At 39.7% G+C, this 23038-nt stretch overlaps 2 protein-coding genes and 1 long non-coding RNA gene across 3 annotated transcripts; 2 read left to right on the plus strand and 1 right to left on the minus strand.

Annotated features, from left to right (window-relative positions):
* Positions 1–2302: 2302 nt before the first annotated feature.
* LOC114153222 (threonine-rich protein-like) lies at positions 2303–5643 on the plus strand. Its single transcript, XM_028031620.1, has 9 exons — positions 2303–2469; positions 3600–3701; positions 3800–3967; positions 4084–4200; positions 4336–4553; positions 4675–4742; positions 5080–5348; positions 5431–5483; positions 5638–5643. Exons 1-9 carry the CDS (start codon positions 2421–2423, stop codon positions 5641–5643), a joined length of 1050 nt encoding a protein of 349 aa, XP_027887421.1. The 5' UTR covers positions 2303–2420.
* Positions 5644–6237: 594 nt separating this feature from the next.
* LOC114152607 (uncharacterized) lies at positions 6238–7014 on the minus strand. Its single transcript, XR_003597174.1, has 3 exons — positions 6974–7014; positions 6596–6676; positions 6238–6352 (listed from the first exon to the last, which is right to left on the minus strand). It is a non-coding gene; the product is annotated as an uncharacterized LOC114152607 (long non-coding RNA).
* Positions 7015–13298: 6284 nt separating this feature from the next.
* Positions 13299–17757, plus strand: LOC114152602 (phospholipase A2 inhibitor and Ly6/PLAUR domain-containing protein-like). The gene is made up of 8 exons (XM_028030544.1): positions 13299–13444; positions 13676–13777; positions 13876–14043; positions 14136–14252; positions 14467–14718; positions 14909–15010; positions 15118–15280; positions 16896–17757. Exons 1-7 carry the CDS (start codon positions 13393–13395, stop codon positions 15237–15239), a joined length of 915 nt encoding a protein of 304 aa, XP_027886345.1. The 5' UTR covers positions 13299–13392; the 3' UTR covers positions 15240–15280; positions 16896–17757.
* Positions 17758–23038: the final 5281 nt, after the last annotated feature.

The raw sequence follows: 23038 nt of genomic DNA on the forward strand, positions 1-23038 counted from the left end.
TGAAAGAGCCATTTTGGATCAAAAAAACAAAAAACAAATCTGTCTGGAGCTGCAAAAAATTAAAAGTCTTATATAAGGTTTACAAAGAATGCAAAACAGGCTTTAAGTGTTTATATTAGCTATATTAGCCTATTATCAAAATGACTAAGTGTATACATAATTAGCATTCATGATTAAATGTTTATTTTCCCTGCTGTGCGTCCTGGACGGAATGACGCACCACGTGACTCTGTTGTACAATGGTGCTTTAGGTTTACCTTCCGTTACAATATTGATGTATTGTGTTTCGTTGCATTAATAAAGTTAAAGAAATGCAATAAAGAAATCTGATTTTTGATGTCATTTTTATTATGAAGATCGACAGGGAAAGGGTCATTTATTTCCTTTTGTAACTTGGAAAATCTGCTCCCAAATTCAGTTTGTATAACGACGATCACTCTTTGTAAATAATCACTGTAAAGTGTGTGACCGAAAAAACAACTAAACGGAACGTGCTTAACATGCCCCTTATCTGTGTAACAAAAGGAGTGCAATAAAACGCAACCCGAAGTTATAACATAAAACAGCAGCCTTTTGAAAAGGTAAAGTATATAAAATTAAAATTAAATTAATACAGTTTAAGTTTGATTTCTGTGCAAATGCCAAGCAAGTCAGTGCAATGGTAAGACATAGCAGCATTTTCTTCTCTTTTGACACGCAACCTCAGACTTAAGCAACAAAACACAATAATATCGCTAAGTGTCATTCTAAATATATACTGACAAAATCACTAATAATTTATAAAAACAACAACTTTGTTACTAAGTATATTTGCCCATGGCAGGATTGTGTTCTTACGTGTTTAATGTGGCGTCTGTTTACGGACATCACTGGACAGTTTCTCAACATCGGGCTTGTAAGATGCAACTTTAATCTTGACGCAGCAGCAAATGTAGCGCCTTCCCTGAAAATGTCTTTCCACATTACAGTACTTTTCAGACTATAAATCGCTACTTTGTCCCCATGCTTTGAACCATGCGGCTTATAGCCCTGTGCGACTTATGCATGTACGTTTCCAGTTATTAAAAAAAAAATGTAGGTGAGGCTTATAGTAAGGTGTGGTCTATAGTCCGGAAAGTACCATACTTTTTTTGTTATTTGATACTTCTCGCTACAGAGCAAACATTCAGGTAATTCTTCCGCATTGGCAATGAATACAAATGATTCGGTCCAAGAATTGTAGAATCTCTCCTCGGCTATTTTTTTCTTTTCCCCTTTGCTCTCCATGGCCCACCGCACACCTGTCAGTTTGTTTACAGCAGCCACTTGACTCGCACCCCGCCCAGCTGAAAGAAACGTGTCAGGCTATGACTCAAATCTTTGTTGACAAAAATGTTTAAATTTAATATTTATTCTACACATTTTTATAGCATTGGAAAACGTTAAGAATGATTGTGTCATGTTTCTCCTCCTACAGGAACCATATTAACACAAAAATATATATTTCCCACCCCCATCTTTTTTCATTTTCTAACATTTTTGAAAAAGCTCCAGAGAGCCACTAGGGCAGCGCTAAAGAGCCGCGGGTTGCCGACCCCTGATCTAGGTAGATAGATAGAGTGAGTGAGAGTGAGAAAGAGAGAGAGAGAGAGAGAGAGAGAGAGAACTGAACCGAACCAGGCACAGCTGTGTTGAAGACTGTGACTGTGGTGGTTTTAGACATCATGCACCTGCTCTACCACTGAGCCATGTGGTGGCTCTATGGAATATTATTTAGTAAAGTGTAAGTAAAAACAGCCATTTTTAAAAATTTTACTTTCCTGTTGCATGTTTTGTTTTCTATTAAGAATGTATTGGTTTAGTAAGAGTATCTTGAAATTAAAATATACCAGGAGTATGATTTACTTGGGGCTTTCCTGCATATACTAAATTAAAACAAATCAAATCCCATTTTGAAACTTTGTTTTGACCATTTTTTTATAAGTATTAAAGTGTTTACTTGGTTAAAAACTTAGTAAATAAGTTATATAAGTTTAAATTTAACCAGGCGTTTTTCATACCTGGTCAAACAGCAAGGACTACTTCATGTCCACAACAATGGAAACAAAAGCACAAAATGTTCAAGACTTATTTTTGGAACGCCTTTTTTGGTGGTGCTGTGTGTGTGTAATTTAATGATACTTTTCATTGTAGTGAATTGATATTTTCTATTTCATACTCCCCTGTTTTAAAAGGTATGTTAGGTGTGTTAAGGTGTGCTGACATACTTTCATGATGCTTTGACGAATGCAAAGATGCGTTTTTGGGTTGTGGCGCCATGAAACTGGAAACACACCCAATCAGTGAGGTCATCTGTCCAGCCTATAAAGTTCAGAAGAACTCCAAATGTTTATTATCAGAATCCAGAGGAACTCACCTGTAGGATCCAACTGAACATCACCATGAAGCTGATTGTTTCCCTAACGTTTATCTGGGCACTGTACAGTACAGGTAACATTATCTATTACATATGTCATTTTTTATTTGTTCATTAATTAGAAGCCCTCCAAATTACATTTTTTATATTTTTTCAGCTGTAATTGTTAACATTGTTGCTCAAAAAACAGACAAAAGAGTTTACAGATATTTCTTGATTTTATTAGTGTATTTGAATTTACAGAAATTGGATCCAAACAGTTATTTTTTCCACCAACAGACTAATTATCATGCAAGTCAAGGTTGTTATGTGCTGTCTAATGTTTGGAGTTTAAATTGGTTCTCTATAAATCATTGAATCCTGTGCTCTTCCTATCATCATTAATAATGCTATTCTTTTGCACTGATGAATAATAATGTTGAATTACCAATACAATTTTAGGCACTTCACTTTTTGTATGTTATTAGGTTCTTTAGATGTTATTGTTTAAAGGGGGAGAGGACGGCAGAGGGATGGTTGACAGTCATGTCTACAAAGAATTTTTTGTCCTGTTCCAATATTTTATGTATTAAATTCTGTCAATATTACACAATGAAAATGTATTAAGGTAGTTGACTCCTTTAAACATTACATTAACTATGAAAAAATAAAAAATCAAGAGTGGTATTTAGTAAAGGCATGTAAAGCGATCCAACATCCTTATAATATTGATCAATATTGGATTCCTTACAAAATGTTATTGCATTTTTATGTTGTAGTTTTGATTTTCTCTCAAATAATATTTTGCACCTTTTTAAGAAAAAAATGCACACAAGTTTGTTGTGTTGTTTTATTGTTTCTGTTTGTCTTAATATATCATTAGCGTAGTAGTTTTTTAAATTCTATGGTTGTAGCAACATAATTTGGTGAAATACCACAAAAACACTTAAATGTAGGACAAATATCAAACTTAAATAATAAAAAGTACCAGTATTGGTATCTGCAAGACGACATGTATTTATTTGGTATGACATTGATAGCAAAAATATGAAGCATTGCATAACTCTAACACTTACAAACTACTGGCACTTTGTTGTTTGGTTTCACATTTTACCTATTAACAATCTGCTGAAAATATGTAATGTGTAAATGTAAAGTACTGAAAAGAACCTTTTGAGTTCAAACTTTCTGAGAATTTAAAAAGTCTTTCTTCACCTGGATGCAGCTGGAGCCCTGACGTGTATGACCTGCACAGACCAGACGTGTTCAAGCACAATACCACTAACATGTAGCTCAGAGACGATGTGTATAACAGCTACCATCCGAGGTATTGTTCTGCTAATGTTTTCTTTTACTTTATGATGGAATAATGCATTGAGGTTGCTGTATTTTCTAATATCACCAAACATCTCCTTGACTCTACAGCTACTCAATCTGGAACTTCAGTAACACAGCTCTACAAAGCCTGTGCAGCGTCCTCTCTGTGTCCGGCTACAGGCACCTCGACTTTTTCAGTCAACTTGGGAACCCAAAGTGCAATTGCATCTGCTCAGTGCTGCAACACAGACACCTGCAATTCACAGACTCTGCCTGGTAGGTTTCATCAAGAGTTAAAAAGAAAAAAATCTGGCCATCCTTTTTTCTTAAACAATTTCATGTTTTTTCTTTAATATTTAATCAGTTTCTTCCATTATCCATTTTTATGTCAGCCCCCAGTCCTCAGCCCACTAGCTCCCTTCAATGCATTGCTTGTAACCCCACAACATCTCAGTGCATCACTCCAATAACCTGTTCAGGAGATGAGACCAACTGCTTCTCAGCAACTTGTAAGCTTTCATATTTAATAGCTTGGACAAAATGAAGACTAATCCCAATGTTATATTAATACTGCATCGTAGGAAAATAGAACTATATTATATTTTAAGCAAATAATGTAACTTTACACTGTTTTACATCAACAGTGAACAATGGAAAAAACACAATTCCTGCAATGGGTTGTGCATCAACAAACACCTGTACAGCTGCTGCAGGTCTGGGAAGTTTGCCGTTCATGCAGAGTGTTGGTTCAATCACCAGTGGACCAACCTGCTGTGCTACCGGTCTGTGCAATAATCCAAGTGCAACAACAACCACAGTTGCACCAACTACTACAACCACTACCCCAGCACCAACTACTACAGTCACTACCTTAGCACCAACCACTACAACCACTACCTCAGCACCAACTACTACAACCACTACCCCAGCACCAACTACTACAGTCACTACCTTAGCACGAACTACTACAACCACTACCCTAGCACCAACTACTACAACCACTACCCCAGCACCAACTGATTCAACAACTACCCCAGCACCAACTACTACAGTCACTACCTTAGCACTAACTACTACAACCATTACTCCAGCACCAACTACTTCAACCACTACCCCGGCACCAACCACTACAACCACTAACTCAGCACCAACCACTACAACCACTAATCCAGCACCAACCACTACTACCACTACTCCAGCACCAACCACTACAACCACTACCCCAACACCAACTACTTCAACCACTACCCCGGCACCAACCACTACAACCACTACCTCAGCACCAACTACTACAACCACTACCTCTTCACCAACTACTACAACCATAACAATAGCACCAACTACTTCAACCACTACCCCAGCACCAACTACTACAACCACTACTGCAGCACCAACTACTACAACCACTACTGCAGCAGCAACTACTACAACCACTACCTCAGCACCAACTGCTTCAACTGCTACCCCAGCACCAACTACTACAGTCACTACCCCAGCACCAACTTCTACAACCACTACTCTAGCACCAACTACTACAACCACTACTCTAGCACCAACTACTTCAACAACTACCTCAGTACCAACTACTACAACAACTACCCCAGCACCAACGACTACAACCACTACCCCAGCACTAACTACTTCAACCACTACCCCAGCACCAACTACTACAACCACTACCCCAGCACCAACTACTACAACCACTACTCTAGCACCAACTACTTCAACAACTACCTCAGTACCAACTACTAAAACAACTACACCAGCACCAACGACTACAACCACTACCCTAGTACCAACTACTTCAACCACTACTCCAACACCAACCACTACCCTAGCACCAACTACTACAACCACTACCCCAGCACCAACTACTACAACCACTACCCCAGCACCAACTACTACAATCACTACCTCTTCACCAACTACTACAACCACTACCCCAGCACTAACCACTACAACCACTACCCCAGCACCAACTACTACAACCATAACAATAGCACCAACTACTACAACCACTACCCCAGCACCAACTACTACAACCACAACCCCAGCATCAACTACTTCAACCACTACCTCTTCACCAACTACTACAACCACTACCCCAGCACCAACTACTACAGTCACTACCTTAGCACAAGCTACTTCAACCACTACCCCAGCACCAACTACTACAACCACTACCCCAGCACCAACTACTTCAGCAACGACCTCAGCACCAACTACTACAACCACTACCCTAGCACCAACTACTTCAACCACTACCTTAGCACCAACTGCTACAACCACTACCCTAGCACCAACTACTTCAACCACTACCTCAGCACCAACTGCTACAACCACTACCCTAGCACCAACTACTTCAACCACTACCTCAGCACCAACTACTACAACCACTGCCCTAGCACCAACTACTTCAACCACTACCTCAGCACCAACTACTACAACCACTACCACAGCACCAACCACTACAACCACTACCTCAGCACCAACTACTACAACCATTACCCTAGCACCAACTACTTCAACCACTACTGAAACACCAACCACTACCCTAGCACCAACTACTACAACCACTACCCCAGCACCAACCACTACAACCACTACCTCAGCACCAACTACTACAACCACTACCCTAGCACCAACTACTTCAACCACTACCTCTTCACCAACTACTACAACCATAACAATAGCACCAACTACTTCAACCACTACCCCAGCACCAACTACTACAACCACTACTGCAGCACCAACTACTACAACCACTACTGCAGCAGCAACTACTACAACCACTACCTCAGCACCAACTGCTTCAACTGCTACCCCAGCACCAACTACTACTACCACTACTGTAGCACCCACAACTTCAAGCACTACCCCAGCACCAACTGCTACAACCACCACCCCAACACCAACTACTTCAACCACTACCCCGGCACCAACCACTACAACCACTACCTCAGCACCAACTACTACAACCACTACCTCTTCACCAACTACTACAACCATAACAATAGCACCAACTACTTCAACCACTACCCCAGCACCAACTACTACAACCTCTACTGCAGCACCAACTACTACAACCACTACTGCAGCAGCAACTACTACAACCACTACCTCAGCACCAACTGCTTCAACTGCTACCCCAGCACCAACTACTACAGTCACTACCCCAGCACCAACTTCTACAACCACTACTCTAGCACCAACTACTACAACCACTACTCTAGCACCAACTACTTCAACAACTACCTCAGTACCAACTACTACAACAACTACCCCAGCACCAACGACTACAACCACTACCCCAGCACTAACTAAATCAACCACTACCCCAGCACCAACTACTACAACCACTACCCCAGCACCAACTACTACAACCACTACTCTAGCACCAACTACTTCAACAACTACCTCAGTACCAACTACTACAACAACTACACCAGCACCAACGACTACAACCACTACCCTAGTACCAACTACTTCAACCACTACTCCAACACCAACCACTACCCTAGCACCAACTACTACAACCACTACCCCAGCACCAACTACTACAACCACTACCCCAGCACCAACTACTAAAACCACTACCTCTTCACCAACTACTACAACCACTACCCCAGCACTAGCCACTACAACCACTACCCCAGCACCAACTACTACAACCATAACAATAGCACCGACTACTACAACCACTACCCCAGCACCAACTACTACAACCACTACTGCAGCACCAACTACTACAACCACTACTGCAGCAGCAACTACTACAACCACTACCTCAGTACCAACTGCTTCAACCGCTACCCCAGCACCAACTACTACAGTCACTACCCCAGCACCAACTTCTACAACCACTACTCTAGCACCAACTACTACAACCACTACTCTAGCACCAACTACTTCAACAACTACCTCAGTACCAACTACTACAACAACTACCCCAGCACCAACGACTACAACCACTACCCCAGCACTAACTACTTCAACCACTACCCCAGCACCAACTACTACAACCACTACTCTAGCACCAACTACTTCAACAACTACCTCAGTACCAACTACTTCAACAACTACCTCAGTACCAACTACTACAACAACTACCCCAGCACCAACGACTACAACCACTACCCTAGTACCAACTACTTCAACCACTACTCCAACACCAACCACTACCCTAGCACCAACTACTACAACCACTACCCCAGCACCAACTACTACAACCACTACCCCAGCACCAACTACTACAACCACAACCCCAGCATCAACTACTTCAACCACTACCTCTTCACCAACTACTACAACCACTACCCCAGCACCAACTACTACAGTCACTACCTTAGCACAAGCTACTTCAACCACTACCCCAGCACCAACTACTACAACCACTACCCCAGCACCAACTACTTCAGCAACGACCTCAGCACCAACTACTACAACCACTACCCTAGCACCAACTACTTCAACCACTACCTTAGCACCAACTGCTACAACCACTACCCTAGCACCAACTACTTCAACCACTACCTCAGCACCAACTGCTACAACCACTACCCTAGCACAAACTACTTCAACCACTACCTCAGCACCAACTACTACAACCACTGCCCTAGCACCAACTACTTCAACCACTACCTCAGCACCAACTACTACAACCACTACCACAGCACCAACCACTACAACCACTACCTCAGCACCAACTACTACAACCATTACCCTAGCACCAACTACTTCAACCACTACTGAAACACCAACCACTACCCTAGCACCAACTACTACAACCACTACCCCAGCACCAACCACTACAACCACTACCTCAGCACCAACTACTACAACCACTACCCTAGCACCAACTACTTCAACCACTACCTCTTCACCAACTACTACAACCATAACAATAGCACCAACTACTTCAACCACTACCCCAGCACCAACTACTACAACCACTACTGCAGCACCAACTACTACAACCACTACTGCAGCAGCAACTACTACAACCACTACCTCAGCACCAACTGCTTCAACTGCTACCCCAGCACCAACTACTACTACCACTACCTCAGCACCAACTACTACAACCACTACCCCAGCACCAACCACTACAACCACTACCTCAGCACCAACTACTACAACCACTACCCTAGCACCAACTACTTCAACCACTACTGCAACACCAACCACTACCCTAGCACCAACTACTACAACCACTACCCCAACACCAACTACTACAACCACTACCCCAGCATCAACTACTTCAACCACTACCTCTTCACCAACCACTACAACCACTATCCCAGCACCAACTACTACAACCACTACCCCATCACCAACTACTACAACCACTACCCCAGCATCAACTACTTCCACCACTACATCTACTACATCTGCCCCAACCACTGCTACCACTACCCCAGCACCAACCTCTACTACCACTACCCTATCACCAACTACTTCCACCACTACCCCAGCACCAACTACTACAACCACTACCTCAGCACTAACTACTACAACCACTACCCTATCACCAACTACTTCAACCACTACCCCAGCACCAACCACTACAACCACTACTCCAGCACTAACCACTACTACCACTACCCTAGCTCCAACTACTACAACCACTACCCTAGCACCAACTACTTCAACCACTACCCCAGTACCAACTACTACAACCACCACCCCAGCACCGACTACTTCAACCACTACCCCAGTACCAACTACTACAACCACTACCCCAGCACCAACTACTTCAACCACTACCCCAGCACCAACTACTACTACCACTACGATAGCACCAACTATTACTACCACTACGATAGCACCAACTACTTCCACCATTACCCCAGCATCAACTACTTCAACCACTACCTCTTCACCAACTACTACAACCACTACCCCAGCACCAACTACTACAACCACTACAATATCACCAACTACTTCCACCACTACCCCAGTACCAACTACTACAACCACCACCCCAGCACCAACTACTACAACCACTACCCCTGCACCAACTTCTACAACCACTACCCCAGCACCAACTACTACTACCACTACTGTAGCACCCACTACTTCAAGCACTACCCCAGCACCAACTGCTACAACCACCACCCCAGCACCAACTACTACAACCACTACCCCAGCATCAACTACTTCAACCACTACCTCTTCACCAACTACTACAACCACTACAATAGCACCAACTACTTCAACCACTATCCCAGCACCAACTACTACAACCACTGCCCTAGCACCAACTACTTCAACCACTACCTCAGCACCAACCACTACAACCACTACCTCAGCACTAACTACTACAACCACTATCCTATCACCAACTACTTCAACTACTACTCCAACACAAACCACTACCCTAGCACCAACTACTACACCCATTACCCCAGCACCAACTACTACAACCACTACCCCAGCATCAACTACTTCAACCACTACCTCTTCACCAACTACTACAACCACTACCCCAGTACCAACTACTACAACCACCACCCCAGCACCAACTACTACAACCACTACCCCAGCACCAACTACTTCAACAACTACCTCAGCACCAACTACTACAACCACTACCCTAGCACCAACCACTACAACCACTACTCCAGCACCAACCACTACTACCACTACCCTAGCTCCAACTACTACAACCACTACCCTAGCACCAACTACTTCAACCACTACCCCAGTACCAACTACTACAACCACCACCCCAGCACCGACTACTTCAACCACTACCCCAGTACCAACTACTACAACCTCTACCCCAGCACCAACTACTACAACCACTACAATAGCAACAACTACTTCAACCACTACCCCAGCACCAACTACTACTACCACTACGATAGCACCACCTACTTCCACCACTACCCCAGCATCAACTACTTCAACCACTACCTCTTCACCAACTACTACAACCACTATCCCTGCACCAACTACTACTACCACTACTGTAGCACCCACTACTTCAACCACTACCCCAGCACCAACTACTACTACCACTAATATAGCACCAACTACTTCCACCACTACCCCAGCATCAACTACTTCAACCACTACCTCTTCACCAACTACTACAACCACTACCCCAGCACCAACTACTACAACCACTACAATAGCAACAACTACTTCAACCACTACCCCAGCACCAACTACTACTACCACTACAATAGCACCAACTACTTCCACCACTACCCCAGTACCAACTACTACAACCACCACCCCAGCACCAACTACTACAACCACTACCCCTGCACCAACTACTACAACCACTACAATAGCAACAACTACTTCAACCACTACCCCAGCACCAACCACTACAACCACTACTCCAGCTCCAACTACTACAACCACTACCCTAGCACCAACTACTTCAACCACTACCCCAGTACCAACTACTACAACCACTACCCCAGCACCAACTACTACAACCACTACAATAGCAACAACTACTTCAACCACTACCCCAGCTCCAACTACTTCCACCACTACCCTGGCACCAACTACTTCAACCACTACCCCAGCACCAACTACTACAACCACTACCCCATCACCAACTACTACAACCACTACCCCAGCATCAACTACTTCCACCACTACATCTACTACATCTGCCCCAACCACTGCTACCACTACCCCAGCACCAACCTCTACTACCACTACCCTATCACCAACTACTTCCACCACTACCCCAGCACCAACTACTACCACCACTACAACCACACAAGTCAGTGCAACTACTGCAACCACTGCATCTGCAACTGTTGCAGCCACCACCACATCAACCACCAGTGATGCATCTAGCTTCAGACTTGGTCTTCTCCACCTGATACTTGGATTTTTCGTCTTTATCGTTTAGCAACTTCAAGAGAAATCATTGTTGTCTTATTTGAACTGAAGTAGAAAAAATGTAAAGCCAATGTTTTTCGAAGACTTGCTATTTACCACTGTAGGAAATTAAGCAAGCGTTTTAACTTTATTTAACATTTAAATTACTATTTAATAAAACAATCAAATTTAATATATATTATATTACATAAATAATTTCTTTGTGAACTATTTAATTTTCTTTTTGTGTCATTGATTTCTTTTACAATAAAAATTCCTAAAAATATTTAAAGTATTGAATTTTTAATGAAATTTTCATTTTAAGTATATTCCATTTGGTTCGTATTGAAAACTTTGCATGTGAAAATGTACTTCTACTTGAATTAGATACGATTTTATGCTATTTATCAATTATGTTGGGTACTTTCATTTCATTTGGTTCAGTTAATTTAAAACCATCCAGTCAACAAACCCCTGACCCAAAATATACAAAGCATACAGTATAAAGGTAGATTTAAAGGTGCTACTTATCGCTAACAGCTACTGATCTTAGGCAGGAGTTTGTTCACCCAACCAACTCCCTACATCCAGTGGATGGTGCAGGTTACTACAATCGATAGTAGCCACACAGGCACACCCAATACAAACAACAAATGCACCCAGTGCTACACTTTCATTCTATTCGCTGAGAGGTTGCCAGGCGACTGCCAAAAGGTGTTTTCAAAAGCAAGCAGAGTCTGAGCAGAGACTAAGTGTGAGCGCAAGGAGAAGTTTTGAGTACACGCGTCACAAATGTTGAGCAGAAAGACATGAAGTCCTGCTTTCAAAATGAAAATGTAAGCAGAAGTGTTAAAAGTTTTGAGAACAAAAGACATAACATCCTGTTTTCAGACTGAAAATGTGTGCTCTTGAATTATGGCAGAAAAATTCCCCCATATGTGCCCTCCATGGATAATAATCGGGAAAAGACTGATGAAGACGCCTGTTAAATATTATTAAAATGCACAGATCAGTTGTTAGTACAACTTGCTTTAAATAAAGCAAGATGTGTGCTTCTACTGTTTCACTGTTGAGGCAGTGAAACAGAAGCTACAGTATAAACAGTAGTCTTTTAAAACACATTTATTTCTTATTAAACATATGTGTACACCAGAATAAAACAGATTAGAAAACTCTCTAAAGGAGAAAAGCAAATATAGAGGCTCACAGGCCACATCGGGGCCACCATAAATATATATGTGGTCAATAGACTCTAGAAGAACACATAAGACATTAAAATCGTATTTGTGTGCTTAAATATTATTTTATCCATAAAAATAAATTCATTTAATTTACATTGCACCAAATTACTTCAATATGAAAATATTGCAGCATAAATACACATCAGTAAGATTTTTTCATTAATTAATTGAATGCAGAAACAGCTATTTATTATTTTTTATTTTCACAATTAATATTATCAATATGTTTACACTTGATCTTGATGTAGCCCGAAGTGAAAATAGGTTTGACTCCTCTGCTTTAGAAAATGACTAAAGCATTTGGTCTTTATATAAAATGAAGACCAAAAAGAGAAAGATATTTGTGGGATGTCTGTTTTTGCTTTTTTGGATTACATGACTTAATTATATTGTTTTTGTGAACTGTTCTAACCATTCAAATGCTGACGTGCCTAAAAGGATGTGTTAAGGTGTGTTTAGGTGTGAGAGAACAGAAACAAAATAATAAAGTGAATTTTTCATGCGAACATGGCCAGCCAGCAAGGTCACCTTTACTGAATACAAACTTTAGTACTACTGCTGCTTTTAAGAAGTGGGAGAAGAAAATTAATCTACAGGATCAACGAGATCATCATGATGAAGCTAATATTTGTACTGAGTCTCTTCTGGGCGCTCTATAGTACAGGTAAACACTCTTCAACAAATGGCGTTGGTAGTTTTCAGCCGTTTTCTTACATAATGTTAATTATGTTGAGATGTTGAACATTATTTGTGAGAATGTTTAACAATTAAAATTTTGAAGATTGATATGTAGATGTTAAAACTTCTGCTCATTTTTTGTGTGTTTGAGTTTGTAAGAGACGAATTATCGGTAGCATACAGAATAAGAGCTGTTTATTTTATTCTGTGGTTGCAGCTGGAGCCCTGACGTGTATGACCTGCACAGACCAGACGTGTTCAAGCACAATACCACTAACATGTAGCTCAGAGACGATGTGTATAACAGCTACCATCCGAGGTATTGTTCTGCTAATGTTTTCTTTTACTTTATGATGGAATAATGCATTGAGGTTGCTGTATTTTCTAACATCACCAAACATCTCCTTGACTCTACAGCTACTCAATCTGGAACTTCAGCAACACAGCTCTACAAAGCCTGTGCAGCGTCCTCTCTGTGTCCGGCTACAGGCACCTCGACTTTTTCAGTCAACTTGGGATCCCAAAGTACAATTGCATCTGCTCAGTGCTGCAACACAGACAACTGCAACTCACAGACTCTGCCTGGTAGGGTTCATCAAGAGTTAAAAAGAAGATCTGATTCTCCTTTTTTGCTGATATTTAATCAGTTTCTCTTCCACTGTCTTTCTTTGATTCAGCCCCCAGTTCTCAGCCCACTAACTCCCTACAATGCATTGCTTGTAACCCCACAACTTCTCAGTGCACCACTCCAATAACCTGTTCAGGAGATGAGACCAACTGCTTCTCAGCAACTTGTAAGTTTAACAAAATACTGACTAATCCTTAGTACACTTTTCTTAATATCAGTGAGAGCAAATATTAATGCTTAATCTGTACTGTATGCTAGACAGTTAGAAGTTGATTATTAAAAACAATTTATTCACTTAACAGACAAAGTGGCACTGAGCTTCGTTTATATTGCCCTAATAAAGAATTAATGTAACTGTATCCTGCTTTTAACATCAACAGTGAAAAATGGAGCAAACACATTTCCTGCACTGGGTTGTGCATCACCAAACACCTGTACAGCTGCTTCAGGTCTGGGAAGTTTGCCGTTCATGCAGAGTGTTGGTTCAATCACCAGTGGACCAACCTGCTGTGGAACCGATCTGTGCAAAAATCCAAGTACAACCACCACTGCTGCACCAACTACTACAACCAGAACAACTGCTGCAGCAGCAACAACTTCTACAATATCTCTGACCATCACATCCACAAGAGGTGACAAATTAAAAGTCTGAAAACAGAAAGGAATATTACAAAAGAAGAGTGCATTATTAAATTTTATAAAAGTTTTGTGTTTAAAAGTTTTAACTCAGAAATCAGATATTGTGCCTTTCAACTATCTTAGAGCATCATCAAAACATGTAAAACAGATATTTTTCACTTCAGTACTTAATTCTAATTCCAGCCGGAACTCTGCAGTATCTGACCTGCACAGATGCGACATGTTCAAGCACAGTTTCGGTGACATGCAGCTCAGTAACGATGTGTATAACAGCTTCCGTCTTAGGTATCACTCTCTTCATGTTGACTTTTACTTCATAACTAAATTCAGGTCAGGTGGTGTGAGGTCTGATTTGTTTTCTAACAAGAACCAAATGCTCTTTGACTTTGTAGCTTCTTCATCTGGAGCAACACAACGACAAATCTACAAAGGCTGCTTCCTCTCTGTGTCCAAGAACACCCCGTCAGACATTTTCAGTCATCCTGGGCTTCCAAAGTGGTGTAGCCTCTGCTGAGTGTTGCAACACCAACGACTGTAACTCACAGACTCTGACTTGTAAGTTTCATTACAGAAAAAAAATATAAAAAAGAATTCTGAAATCTTCTCTTTATTAAGGTGTCATGACTGTAGGTTTCTGGGTTTTGTTTTTGCTGTTCATTTTATTTATAAATTGTGTTTTTGTTTACTCTTTAATTTATTCTTCTTGATTATTTGTTGTCATTAATTTCTTGTTAGATCTTTCTCATTTTTATGTGTTTTTATTTTAATTTCAGTCGCTCATAGTGTTTCTATTCATCTTGTTACTCTAGGTTTAGGTGTTTTTTTTGTCTGAATCTACATCTATCATTCTCTAGTGATTCTAGTTGTTATTTCTTTGTTTCATCCCTCTAGTTATTCTAGCTCTGTGTTCCTTAGTTCATATTTTCAGATCAGCCTTGTTTCTGTTTGGTTCTTTGTTTCCCCTTCATGTCTTCGTCTCTTTTTAGTTAATCATGTTTTGTTTAGTCTTAATGTTTTTTCAGTATTAGAATTATTTCCTTCTCCCTTGTGTTTCCTCCCACCTAAGTGAAGTTGCCCCCCTCAACTTCTTCAAATCAGACAAAATTGGTGTCAAGCATTTGTGCTATGTTTGTGCAGCAATATTTTTTTGTTTGTGCTACTATAATTTTAAAGATATTAAGAAATGTTTCCAGAGGTCATGAAAGGTTAACCAGCCCCCTCTTCCATCTTCTTCAAATTAGACAAAATTGGTGTCCAGCAACTTGACTACGTTTGTGCTGGTTTATGCAGCAAGATGTTTTGTTTGTGCTGCTTTGGTTTTTAAAATATTAATGAAAGTTTAAAGGTCAAAACATCAACCAGCCTCCCAAATTTTACCAAACCAAAATGACCTTTAAACTTTCATTAATATCTTCAAAGCCAAAGCAGCACAAACAAAAAATTTTGCTGCACAAACCAGCAAAAATGTAGCAGTTCTTCAAAGTGCTACGTTTGACACCAATTTTGTCTGATTTGAAGGAGATGGGGGGAGCTGGTTGACCTTTCATAATCTCTGGAAACATTTCTTAATATCTTTAAAATGACAATGGTGCAAACAAAAATTTTTGCTGCACAAACTTTTGACACCAATTTTGTCTGATTTGAAGAAGATGGGGAAGGGGTGCAACTTCACTCAGGTTTTCCTCCCTCACTCTTTTGTGTTTCTCTGTATATCTTCCTAGCTTCCTATGCCACCTTCTGCCCGCCCCTCAGCCTGACTCCTGTTCCAAAAATTCATACCTACAATCAGTTACCTCATTTAGCCATTGCTTCCACTTTCTACCTCCAGACATATTTGATTTCAGGAGGAGTGGAGGAGCTCCTCCACTTCAGTCACAATTCACCAGTCTGTCTCGTGACATTCATGCCATTTTCTCCTTGTCATTTCCTTCCTTTCTGCTACTTGCTGTGCCTCTGATTTGAACTTGTTTTGGATTTTTTGAACTTGTTTTGGATTTTTGTGTGTGGGGGTGGAGGGTGCGTGGGGTTGTGTGTTATCCTTGTGTTACCAGTTTTGTAAAATCATCTACTGTATTTTACGTTGTTTTTGCCTGCTGCATTTGAGTCTGATTTTAACTAACCATGACATAAGCTATTGTTGTGTTTTGTCCCATCATGCTGTTATTGACAGTACCTGGTTCTGAGTATCTAAATGGCCTGAAGTGTGTTGCTTGTGACCTCAGCCCTTCTCAGTGCAACACTCCAACAGCATATTCAGAAGATGGGGGCAACTGCTTGCCAACAGCTGGTGAGTTTCCAGCCTTAATATTTCAACATTTCCTCTTTAACTTATGCTAAACATATTAATTTTCATAACTTTTTATACATTGTGCCAAATATAATTTTAAACATTAGAAATGCAGTAATGTCTAAATGAAATTTACATTTGAAGGCATCTGCTAAAAAAGACTAAAGAATCAAATAGGTTAAAATCCTAAAAATAGGGTGTGATCAATTATCTCATTTGTTTAAAGACTGTATTGAATTTCCTATCTATGTAAGTAGTTTAGGTTAACGAGGGACAGGAACCTGCCCAAAGGACTAGTAGGACCACCCGCGACTGCTCATGTTAAAGTAAATGGAACACCATGCACTGCTCTCTTGGACAGTGGCTCTCAAGTCACAATAATTTTTGACAGTTGGTATGTTGAACACTTCTCACATGTTCCTTTACATCCAGTGTCAGGTTTAGCCATCTGGGGTTTAAGTGAGTCTGAGAGCAGTTACCCATATAAAGGGTAAATTTAAGTAGACTTGGAGTTTTTAGAGAAGACATCACACAAAGATTGTAGTGACATCGTACCCTAGCTTCATCAAGCCTGCAACGAAAACTTGAACCGGTACCGGACAGTATGTGGGTGTGTGTGTGAGAGTATGGGCCCATGTGTGATATTATGTTTAGAACTGTAAATTTTCGGTAAATGTACGGAGTTCTGTTAGTGACAACATTGGAATTCTGGTTATAGTAAAACAGCACTTAAAAGTAAGGGTTTTTCTTAAAAAAACACAAAGGTCAAGTGAGTTTTATTTTGGGAAACATTTAGTGTGAGGAATTGATGACCTTGCTCTATGTTTAAGTTTTTTTGATTATTTTGAGGTATTGGGGAGCTAAGGTTTTATTTTTCCAAGTTCTTATTAAAAGAAACTGTTCAGGTAGTTGGTTGTCTGGAGTTATTTATGTTACAACAAAGGAGTATATGGCAATTGGACGAGTATGGAATTACTCAATATAGGTAAACCTGCGTGGTATCTATCAGAATTTAACGAACCCAAATAGCCACCTCACCAGTGCGTTTAAGTTCTTGTCCCAGTTACTAGCGGACAGAGCAGTGGGGTGCTACATAATCTTTTTAAAAATTGGAAAAATTTTAACCCATTTTGTCCCACTTCTCAAGAATCACTGCTCACTGGAGAAAGTGACTTAACTTCTGCCTTCAAACTATGAGAAGAGGCTTGACATATAAAATCAGGGAGGAGGACACCACTGGAAAAGCAAGTAGCAGTTATTGTTTACATGGAATAAAACAGAATAAACCTTTATTTGTTACTCAATAGGGGAATTCAGTGCAATGCAAAGCACTGAATTTGTATCGCAAAGTTATTACCGGTACAAACTTTTATACACATAAAAATGTGTATTGATAAAATGAATAATAAAAGACACTTTATTGTAATTTCAAATATACAAATGTAAAAAAAAACATCATACTGGGTTTTCTTGGGAGCAGTGGTATTGACAACAGCAGAGAGGATGGACCTACGTCCTACAATAACTATCCTTTCTGAATTCAGTATGCACAATATCTTGCTATGTTACTTCCAGGTAAATAATGACTACACTCAAAAAAGTATTTATGGCTGTTGTTCATTTCATTGACTTATTTACATTAATCTCACTTAATTCACTTTTTTGTATTCAATTAACTTAAACATTAAAAATCTAACTAGCTTGAATTAACTTAATTAAATTAAAGAAACTTTTTACTTTGACTTTATTTGAAATAATTGTGTTCAATGCCAGTTTCATATCTTATGTCTGACCAACTCAATTTATTATGTTTATCCAACTTAGTTCAATAACTTTGTCCAATTCAATTTACTGAGTTTTTTAAATAGGTTTTATTGGCTGTAGTGGCCTATATTTGATAGTGAATTGACAGGAAAGTGGGTAATGAGAAAAAGGGGAAGAAGACATGTGGCAAAGGTCAGCATCTGGGAATCGAACCTACGACTGCCACGTTGATTCCTCCATATGTGGGATGTGCTTAACTCCTGTGCCACCACAGCACCCAATTTACTGAGTTTTTATAACTTAATTCGTTAAGTGTGTTTAACAAATTTAAGTGGTTCACTCAAATCACTTATTTTTGTCTAATTAATAAATAAAATTTCTTTGACTAAATTCTACAGAAAGTCAACTCAAACCTTTAAGTTGTTCCAAACTGAAAAACTAAAATGTCCAAAATTACATTGTCACTCACATTGTACTTAAAATTCAACTTGAATTTAAATTATTTTAAATGTATGTTTTAACATGTTATTTTAGTTTTACAAAGATTGTGTACACTGAAAAGAGAAAATAGTTTATCCAACTTAATTTATTAAGTTGATTTAACTTAATCAATAAGAGGGGAAAGACATGCAGCAAAGCTGGAATCGAACCTGTAACAGCTATGTCGAGGACTAAGTGCACTCTCAAAAGTCGATTTGAATCAATTAAAAGTTCTAAGTGAGCCATTAGATACTAGATTATCATTCACAATTTGGCTTTTTCGACCTTTACCGTATTTATAAAACCACAGTTTAATTTTCAAGAAGTTTTTGGACAAATACATTGATTCACCATCTATGAATAACATCTCCTATTGTAATGTTAAACTAAGCTCCTTTAAGCCACAGTTTTTTCAAGCAAATCCTTCTGAAAGCCAGGGCTTTAACGATACAACAACTACTCAGACAAAACAAAGACACACTTCCTATTTCACTAAGAGAAAAAACTTTCTTTACATTCAGAAGTTATGACACACTTAGGTCACTATATCTTTAAACGGTTAGAGGATTTTAAGGTAACACATTGTCTGTTCATCTGTTTAAACAATTTTATGAAAGTATAAACTATTAACAGTAAAGGAAGGGCCAGTAATCATAGAATTGAGGAAGAAAATTTGTTCTGATGTCCAAATGTATACATTTGCACAAGCACATGTGCAAATCAACCCCAGAAAAAAAGTAAAAGACCATCAAAACATTTTTACTGAAACTGAAAAACGTGGCATAATGCAAAGTAAAAAGATTCCTGTACTGACATCGGCTGAGCGGACTGGGAGCGTTTTGTGGCAGGAGGGACAAAACAGACAGCATCACAAAGAAAAAACATTTTATGAAACTGTTGAAGCAACATGTTAACATATTTTCTTATCTAAAATTTTGGACACCTATATGTCTAATGCTTTATTATTCAATCAAATTTGTCAAATTGCAGTTTAGATCCCACTGAAAGATTTGTGACCAACTGAAAAGATGAGTGCAGGTAAGTCGACCTCCAAACCTGAACCAGTTTGGTCAGGGGAAATTGGAGCCAACAATTATAAGAATATTTGTATTGAATACTTGTTTTACATTGAACTTTATGAAAAATACTTGTAGGCCCATATCAAGTAAATTGAATTACTTTTTTTTTTTTTTATAAATGTAAACAATACTTGTATTTCAAAATTAAGAAGCCATAGTCATTTTTTGAGGAATGATATGGATCTACTGCTCAGGGAATGTATTAAGCCAACTATGCAGCAATTCATATATAGGACTATGTGTGAATGTGTTGCAATTTGTATTAGTAGAAGATTTTTCCCTTAGTGGATAGGGAACCAAAACTGGCTCCAGTTGAAGTGTCCAGATCCCTGTAAATCTGGCCCTGCTGTTTCCCCTCAACTTTTTCAGCAGATCAGCCAATCCATGGTCTCTTCTGTCCAACCAAACCTCAGAAACCATGGTATTATTTTTTAATCATGCCATGTCATTTGAGTGGATAAACACATAGAAAATGTGGATGTAACTCAGTCACAGAATGAGCATTTATGTGTTACAGGCATTCAGCCAGAATAGCTGAAGGAATCCTCAGAGACACGCCAGGACAACATTAGCAGCACTCGATGTTGTTATTAGGGGTCACATTGTGGGTTTGCATGTTTCTGAGTGCTTGTCTTGAATAAATTCCCAACATGTGTAGCACACAGCTGTCACATTTGGAGCAAACGAGGTTGCTCACAAATGTACTATGCTATCAACAGAATGCTTAATGGAGTTACCTGTTCTGTCACAACTTAAAGTGTCACCTTTAAAGCAGCCACCAACCTAGACTTTTGTGCAGTCTGTCATTCATTATCACGTCTTTGCTCATAGCATGTCAAGTAGCATTGTGCCAGGTATTTCATCTTTCCAAGGTGCATTTGTCTTTTGAATATTTTAGAAAGAAAAATCAGTAAATAGGCAAAATTTCTGCAAATAAGCTTGGATGTCCCACAAAAAAATTTGATTACTGAATCATAATTAGTATAAATGCATATTTTGGTATTGATCAGATACCAAATAAAGATAGGTTCAGCATCTTTATCAGTGTCTTTATCTCTTTCTGTTTACTGACAACACTATGACACATCTTTTTCTTGCTACAGTCTACCCATTTTGAATTTGCTACATAATATAAATTGGACCCTGGTTGTGTGTCTCTTCCTGTTGTTCAGAGAGGAACACTGCTGTCACTTCTTTGTGAAATCAGGTAAAACCGGGGCGTGTCCATCCAACTCTTAGAGCGCTGCCGGTTTGACTTAAATCAAACCGCTGTTGTTGTCAGGGCCCCACCTGTCCCAACTTGTCTGATAATTAAAGGATATGTTTTTCTTTTTGTCTTTTAGCTGGACTTTCTCAAACACCGCCCTTCCAAAGAAGAAGTTGTGCTTTTCATATTGTCATTCAAAGAGTCAAATGCCCATGCTTTATTTTGACAATAATGACAATGACACTGATGCATAGGAAGAATTTGGACAGAACATGAGAGAGGCAAAGCAAATTCAACTTGTCCATCTCGCTGAATCATGTTGACTCAATTTGAACTCTTACTCAGAAATATTTTTTTCTAAACTGAGCTTCTATTCCTTAGCCATAATTGCTGAGAAGAAAGGACACATTGTCTCAGGTTCACAAAAGGTCACTTCTTAATATAACTCCAGTTATGTGAAAGTTTTAATTGTCCAGAATACATCTGCAGTTCCTATGTTCAGGACAGACAAAAGAAACAAATACTAATAAAACATTACAAGACAGTCCCCTCCCTGTGAAGGTGCCACTTTAAACACTTTTTATTTCATACCATTCAACTTCTGGAAATTTGATGAACCCCAAAGAAAATAATCTCCATTAGTAACATTCTGATCCATCTCTGTCATCTCGTGAGCCATCACTACAATATGTCAAAAAGAGCAGGAGTGGAAGAAAACTTGTCAGGTTAGTTACAGATAATTAATTTTATTCACAAACATTAACTCGGAATGCATAAGAATATTTGTCGCTCTCTGTTGGAAGAACATTTGTTTTGTAAAACACACAGAGCTCTTTTAATATGAGTCATCTTAGTGGACATTAAAGTGTACATGCTGTTAAAATTCAGATTTCTGCTATGTAAGGCATGTCCAGCTAATGAACATTGTGGAGAAACAGCTCTAATAACCTTCATGCATTTGGGAACACACTAATATATTGTTGAAAATTCAAATTTATTCACAGGAAGACCAGCTCTACACGCTGAGCAGGGTCTTGGAGGGTCTATGGAAGTAGACCCCCCAAGTCCAACTCTAAAGTCCAACTCTAAATAGACTTTGTGGACTTGGAGCAATCCAGTGGATTGTAGTGGGGAGTATGGGATACTAGACCATCTGATAAAGGCTGTGGAGTCCCTCTATGACTGTGTCAGACTTGGTCATCATTACTGGTAGTAAGTCGTGTTAGTTTCCAGTGAGAGCTGGATTCCTCCAAAGCTGCCCTTTGTCACTGATCCTATTCAGAACTTTTATGGATAGAATTTCTTGGTGCAGCCATGGTGTTGGTTGGTTCATGTTTCTACTCTTTGCATATGATATGGTTCTGTTGGCTTGATCAGGTCATAATCTACAGCTGTTACTGGTGCTGTTCAAAGCCAAGTGTGAAGCATCTGGGATGAGGCTCTTTGCCACCAAATCCAAGGCCATGGTCTTGAGCCAGAAGAGTGGCACAAGAGTC

Source organism: Xiphophorus couchianus, chromosome 11 (assembly GCF_001444195.1).
Source record: "Xiphophorus couchianus chromosome 11, X_couchianus-1.0, whole genome shotgun sequence".
Taxonomy (NCBI): domain Eukaryota; kingdom Metazoa; phylum Chordata; class Actinopteri; order Cyprinodontiformes; family Poeciliidae; genus Xiphophorus; species Xiphophorus couchianus.